The sequence below is a fragment of the Agelaius tricolor genome, unplaced genomic scaffold, assembly GCF_023055355.1.
Source record: "Agelaius tricolor isolate 1412-34295 unplaced genomic scaffold, bAgeTri1.0.p SCAF_14, whole genome shotgun sequence".
Classification (NCBI taxonomy): Eukaryota; Metazoa; Chordata; class Aves; order Passeriformes; family Icteridae; genus Agelaius; species Agelaius tricolor.
The window spans coordinates 302,204-309,180 of NW_027269274.1; the positions used below are offsets into that span (position 1 = coordinate 302,204).

The following is a 6,977-nucleotide window of genomic DNA, read 5'->3' on the forward strand; positions in this document are numbered from 1 at the left end:
CCGTGTGTTGTCATTTCTAGATGTGAAAGACTTGAAGAGCAGTTAAATGACCTGACTGAGCTCCACCAGAACGAGATTCTCAATTTAAAACAGGAGCTGGCCAGCATGGAGGAAAAGATTGCCTATCAGTCTTACGAGCGAGCCCGGGACATCCAGGTGGGTGATAGAACCAATGACCCAAGTCCTGCCCTTTGCCTGCTCTTTCAGGAACTCATTCACTTTTGAAATATGCCTGCACTTCAGTATTTGTTTTTAGTCCTTGTAGCTTTATTGCTAAACTGCTGCATTCAAAAAGGTCCTTTTTCCATCTCTGACCTCTGGGTATCTCTCCAGGTAACGTCCTCTGTAAAGCAGGGCTGTGTCCCACACCAAGGGAACCTGCCGCTCAGCTGGAGCAGAGCAGGAGCCAGAGCCCACTTTTTGTGCAGGTTTTTGTATTAGACACTCAATGGGCCGTGACCCAAACACTTTTTTACAGTCATGTTCCCAGTACATGGCCCTGGGGTGTGGTTGTGTCACTGATTTTACAGCAATGGTCACATACATCTAAGGAAAAATGGCTTTGTGTGTGCACTGCATTGAGTCAGGAAACAGTTCTTTCTGTTGGCTTTGAAGAAATAAGGAGGTGTTTCTAAAAGTTTCTTTTAGTATGTAAAAAAGGTTGTGAAACAGAGATCTTGGAGGCCCTTCTACAAAGCAAAGCAGCTGCTGACCCTTACAGAGAAAGGCCTATTCAGAAACAAGTCTCTTGACTATTATAAGTACTTACTGTGGTAGTTTTAACAGATATCTCAGTTCTGATTGCTAATGGGAAATATTTGTAGTGTGAGCAGAGAGTTGTAGTTTAAGAGTTCTCCCTTTTTCCTGCAGTGGTACTTCAGCCAGGTGATTTCCTCTGAAGACCAAGCAGGCTATGCTGTTCATACACCAGATGTAACTCTGATTGTCAAACATTCTTCCTGGTCACTGCTGTTTGGGACAGCTGAGCAATTCTGCCCTGTGCTTTCAGGGGTCTTAACCAAGGAGAGGCATTCATGTTTCATTGACCCCCACAGACATGATGCAGTGAGAAATGTAACAGGTGACAATGACCTTTAAGTTAAATTTAATCAGTGTCTGTGCACAGTGGTACAATGGCCCCTGGCAGTGTAAACAGGAGGCTCTCCCTTGGGGGAGTGTTACAACAGTCGGGTTTTGTTCTCCTCTCTAAATTCAGATGGCAGGAAGATTGAATTGAAGTGGGATTTCTCAACAGTTTTTTTTTTAATTTTCATTGTATGATTCAGTACTTTTAGTGTAATCTTAAAAGTTGGGACAGCCTATTTCTCAGCACTGCTGGGGAAGAGGGAAGTGTTTTGTTGTATAAAAAACTATTTAAGAGCATGGGCTACTGTTGCAGAGGAACAGTCCTGGTTCCTTTTTTGGTGATCAGTCTGGGAAGTACTGCTGCAGACTTGTATATCATATTTGCAGTTGGCCTATGTGTCTGGAAAAGGTGACTCTTGAGGGGAGATTGGTAGAAATATTGTAACTTGGTATTTTCAAGAGCAGAAGTCTCTCTTGGTGTTAATTGCCTGAAAACCTCTCTCCCTCTCCCTAGCCCCCTGCATTGCATGTCACCAGTGTTTTAGTGCAGGTTGGGTCGGTCCAGTTGGGGTTCAGCCCGGTGAAAAGGTCTGACAAATCCCACTTGAGTCATTGGGGCTTTAAAGAGGTGGATTTGTGCAGGGTAGTCCTCTCCTTACACCTCCTTTCATTTTGCCTCTTCCTGTAGGCAGTTCCATAAATCTCATGCTTCTTACCCTTCTAGATGTCTTTCCCCAGCTCTCACAGTCAGCTGGAGCTATGCCAGTGCCACAGCTTGCTGCAGTCTGGAGAAGATATCCTTCCTGCAATGGCAGCTGTGCAGTCCCAGCCATAGTACCCCTCAGACCTTTCTCTGAGCTCACAGCTCATTAGGCAAGCGGAACACAGCTGAGCCTTTGGTAGTTATTTTTGTTGATGTCGTTTTCTGCAAGGTTGCCTAGTTTTCTGCAGAGGGGTCAGATAAGCACAAGTGACTCCAAGGAAGGTGATGGAAGTTGAGGTTCTGGGAATGCACATCGCAGAAGAAGATGAAGATTTCTGGCTAGGCACAGCACTTCTGTCCTCTGAGTTTCTTGCTGAAAAAGCTGAAGTGACCAGGTGGCTGGGTAGCCCCCTTCTGGCAGAAGCTGTGGGGTTTCCCAGCCTAGCATCTCCATGTCAAGCTTTCTGGGTGTGGATGAGGTGCCGTGGTGTATTGCAGGCTGCAGTGCCCAGTCAGCAAGGGGCTTCTCACCTCGGACATGGGAAATGGCACTGCTTCCTCTGCTCCCACTGCAGGGCAGGAGCTCAGTGCATGAGCAGTGTGAGGTGAGGGGATGCTCCTGACTCGGCCTGGTTGGTGAGGTAACAGATGTGAGCTTGAGTAACCCAGCACATGCTCTTGCCCACAGGAAGCGCTGGAAGCGTGCCAGACGCGCATCTCCAAGATGGAGCTGCAGCAGCAGCAGCAGCAAGTGGTGCAGTTGGAGGGGCTGGAGAATGCCACAGCCAGGAACCTACTGGGGAAGTTCATCAACATCTTGCTGGCTGTCATGGCTGTCCTCCTCGTCTTTGTCTCCACTGTGGCCAACTGCGTTGTGCCCCTGATGAAGACTCGCAATAGGACGTTCAGCACTTTATTTATAGTGGTTTTCATTGCCTTTTTGTGGAAGCACTGGGATGCCATCACCGGCTACTTGGAACGATTCTTGTCTCCCCCCAGATGATGGTGGCAGGAATGGGCTGCGCCACTCGCTCCTGGCGCTCCTGGTGAGCAAGTGTGGCAAAGATTAGTCAGCGACTACTCTGCTGAAGTTTTAAAGTGTCCGAGTGAATTTGTTTACATTTAGAATAACGTTTTTTCTCTGCAAGATGCATTGCAATAGTATTTTTTAGATTTTACTCAAGAACTCTTTTGTCGAGAATCCTGGATAATTTTTATGTAGCATGGTTCTCTTTGGATGCAAATCTTAAGATTCTTTAAAGTGTACAAAAGAAATGAATAAAACACAGAAATTTGGAGCATACCAATGGGCAGTTTAAATTGTGGCTTGAACTACTGTACTAAACCTGTCAGGAAGAAGAGAACGTGGTTAGCTTAAGATGAGCAAAGCTCAATCTAGTGCACAGCCTTGAATGATGGTACCACAGCAAACCTGTAACACTAAACTTTTACTGTGAAGTCTGCTCACATTCCATGTCCGAGTGTATGCGTTGAGTGGTTTCTTTCCTTAACAAGAGAAAAACAACAACGTGTGGATCCCTCTCCCAGCTCAGCATCTGGGTTCGCCGTTGGTGTTAACCTGACTTCAGTAACTTTCTGTAAGGCTGGCTAACTTGGCTGAGTATATGGAGTGGAAGCCTCATGCCATATACAGTAACTGCACAGTCGTGCTACAGTATTTTGAAGTAGTCCTTGAAATACATATACTCTTTAAGCAGAAGCCCTTGGTCGCACTTTTAAGGTTTTTTTTTAATATATGTATATTCACAGATTTAAAAAAAATCCGAACAGCATACTTGAAGAGTGTAATACTCAAACTCTCAGTGCTTCCTTATTGTTTCTAATAGGATTTTTTATTATAATTATTATTATTATTATTATTATTGGGGTTTTTTTTTGAAGGGGTTGGGAGGGTCATTACTTTTTTTCTTTCAAATAAAGAAGTGATGTTTTTAAATGAAGAAATGCGTGAATAATTGTGAGCCGTCTTGTCCTGAAGCAGTTCTGAGAAGGGCAGAGAGTAGTTTCTAGTGTCAGGCTGTCAAATGCAGCACTGTCCATATGCCATTTGTCTGTCCTCCTGAGCTTAAAGATGCAGCATCATGGAAAACATCTGTTTTCTCCACACTTTTTTGTCATGCAGGGCTTTTTTTCCTTTTTCCACACGTGAAGGATGCTATGTTTGTATTTTTTGTTTGCATGTCATCTGTCATTCCTGGCCTCAGGATAAGAGCAAGGAATTTCTGTTCATCTCTTCCTAGGGAAAAGACAGGTTCTTTTGAGGAAAGAAATACTGACTCAACAGTTCACTAAACAGAATGGTTATCTCAAAAATAGTTCTAACTAAAAAAAAAAAAAAAAAAACAAACAAGAAAAAAACAAAACAAAACAAAACAAAAAAAACCCAAACAAAAAAACCCAACCAAACAAACAAAAAACCTGAAAAGCGAAACCAAAGTTTTCCTCCTGTCAGGCTCTGGTAAGATTATTTGTGTGTCTGTATCTGTGGTGTGCCATCCTCTTTTTCAGCCACAAGGGACAGCACTCGGTGCAGACACCTGTGCAAATCCCAAAAGGAAATGCCAGCTTCAAATGCAGCCCCAAGTCTTCACAATGTGCCATTACTGGTGACCTGTTGGTACAGGTAGGCAGCCCTCAAGTCCAAGAAAACTGTGTTCATTCTGTGCTGATTTTTAACTGCTGTCCCTTTCACCATAACAGTGCCAAGATTCATCTTTTGTCTCCATGAAATCTAAAAAAAACCCTCCAGGATTCTGTCAAAACCATTTATGGTGTTTAGTTAGGTCTTAATGTTTTCCTTCATTCCAGGATCAACTTCCCTCTAGGAATCAAATATTGCCCAAGTGACCTAAACCAGTTGAAAACATACATGGGCATGTATGAGAGATGTACAACGTACATATACACACATACATAGGCATTGTGCTATGATACAGATTCTGGGTTCTGAGAAATTCCCTCAAACAAGGTTAATACCTTGAGTGTTTTCTGACTGCCAGCAAAGGCAAACCCTCCACTGTCCAATCTTTCTTCCTCCAAGGGTTCTTTTTTTCTGTAGTCACAGGAAATTCAGGTGCCCTTCCCCCAGGGATCCCAGTACACCTCTCTGTCACCATGTGCACTAATCTGCTCCTGTCCTAATTAAAACCAAAACTAAAATAAAAAGATTGACATTTACAGCTGACTCAAGCCAAAACAGCTTGTGCTTTCACTGCAGTGCCACAGCCAGAGCAGGGGTGTGTGGCCATTCCTCCCCTTGCTCCTGGCTCCGGTGAGGCTCTTCTCTAGTGACTCACATTTCTTGGCTAACTATCATCTTGCCATTTTGCAGGTTTTGTCAGAAACAAATGTGTGAATAACAGTAAGAACTGATTTGGCACATAACTGAAATACTTTGTTGCCTTTTTTTTCCTGAAACCTGGCCTTTGTACCTCTTTTGCTCAGTCTTGTTCACACTACAATTGCTTAAGATAGGTTTTCATGTGATCAAATCAGGAAGGAGTTAAAAGCCAGTGGCTCTGGACATTCAGTGTCTGTAGTATTTAAGGAAGTGTTGTCCCTCTTCTTTATATCCTAATTTCATTTCTTTTCTCAACTCTGTCATCTTCAGTAAATACCATTTGCTAGCTTGCCAGAAGGTGCAGGTTTAATAGAAACTGACATCTCAGAACTCTTTGGTGAAGGGCCATATACATATGGGTCTGGACAAAGTGTCTGTCTCTTTCTCTCTCAACAGTTTCTTCCATTCCAGAAAGCTGTCTGCAGTAACGTCATGTATGATGCTGCATCCACTTCTCATATCCTAACACGACTGCCATGTGTTTTGCCTTTTGCACTAGCAGAACATTTTGGGGTTTTCCTCCCTCTTCAATTTGAAAGTCTGTGATGATTTCTGATAGCTTAATGATGATGTTGTTGGAAATGTGATTCTAGCTTTAAAGCTCCCTTTCCTTGTACATGGTTGTGTTTGCTTTCCTGATGGAGTGCTTCTGGGTGACATGTAGAGAACAGTTTCTGCTGTGGATGTGAGTGCGTGCGTGAGTACCTTTAATAGCCTCCTTTGTAGATAAAAACTTCTTAGTGACCATCTCTGAGTTGCAGAATGTGTCCCAAAACATTTCATATTCAGAGTTGAAGTGATTCAGAAATTGCTTAGATGCGTTTAGCACATACTGCCTTGGCACATAAAAAGGGAAAATTACTATGGACTGTGTAAGTTCCAGGAGCAGCACCTCCTCATTAACATTTGAGGGTTCAAGTGAAGTTCATCTGTTTCCCCTATTTCCTTCAATATAAAGAAGAAAGAAAATCTGGATGCAAAAAAAAAAAAAAAAAAACCAACTTTTAAAACTTTTATAAAGTTCTTTTTTCTCTCGGCCTCATTAGTTCATTTCAAGGGTATTCAGCATGCTCCCAGCAGTTACTCTATTGGTTTATTCCAATTCCATGTGTGCTTAGGTGGGATCAGATGAACTGCTGACTTATGTGCGTGTTACAGGAAAGCAGTCTGTCAGCTTTGAAAATATGCATTTTTAAAATTAAAAAAAGAAAAGGCATTATAACAAAAGAAGCCAAGCTACAAAGGGTTCAAGATTGAGTAGTTTTTCCAGTTTTTAAATGAATTCTGGAAGTGGCTAAAGAGTTACCCTGTGTGTCTGTGTTGTGTATGCCAGGTGGTATAGTCGTAGGCAATTGACTTAGCTGTAAGTGTGTTTTAAAAGTGTAAAAAAATAAACAGAAAAACTCACTTGCACGGGTTGAAAAGTACAGAAATGACACTTGTGAACGTAACACTGTAGTTTATAGATCTTAAGCTGCTAATTGTTGAGAGAGATTTACATTTGTCTTGTCTGATTGTCGCAGATTTATCTGTGGCAATTTTACTGTATATAAAAAACTTTAAATAAAGACCTCAGCTATTAACACCGGTCTAGTTTGGATCTTTCCGGAGGGGTGAGGGCAGGGGGAGGGAGGTGCTGTCATGGAGAAGAAGAGGAGTGTGTCAAAACTGCTGAGCCCTGAGAGCTCAAAATGTCGGCAAGTCAAGTTTTCCGTAGCTCTGATTGTCAGACTTTATCCTACACTCAGCCGGCCACACACCACTAGGGCACAATGAAAATAAGCTGGTGTCAGTGTCTGGTCTTTGCACGTGGAGGAAAGGAGCAGC

General features: G+C 42.8%; 1 protein-coding gene across 10 annotated transcripts in view; it reads left to right on the forward strand.

Annotated features, from left to right (window-relative positions):
• The window catches only part of TMCC1 (transmembrane and coiled-coil domain family 1), a 74,756-nt gene extending 68,023 nt beyond the window's left edge, over positions 1 to 6,733 (forward strand). For all 10 annotated transcript variants that reach the window (XM_071439234.1, XM_071439232.1, XM_071439229.1 and 7 more), the window contains 2 exons: positions 21 to 156; positions 2,478 to 6,733. In XM_071439234.1, coding sequence (XP_071295335.1) covers positions 21 to 156; positions 2,478 to 2,792 — 451 coding nt within the window. In that variant the 3' untranslated portion in view covers positions 2,793 to 6,733. The remainder of the gene's footprint in view (positions 1 to 20; positions 157 to 2,477) is intronic.
• Positions 6,734 to 6,977: the final 244 nt, after the last annotated feature.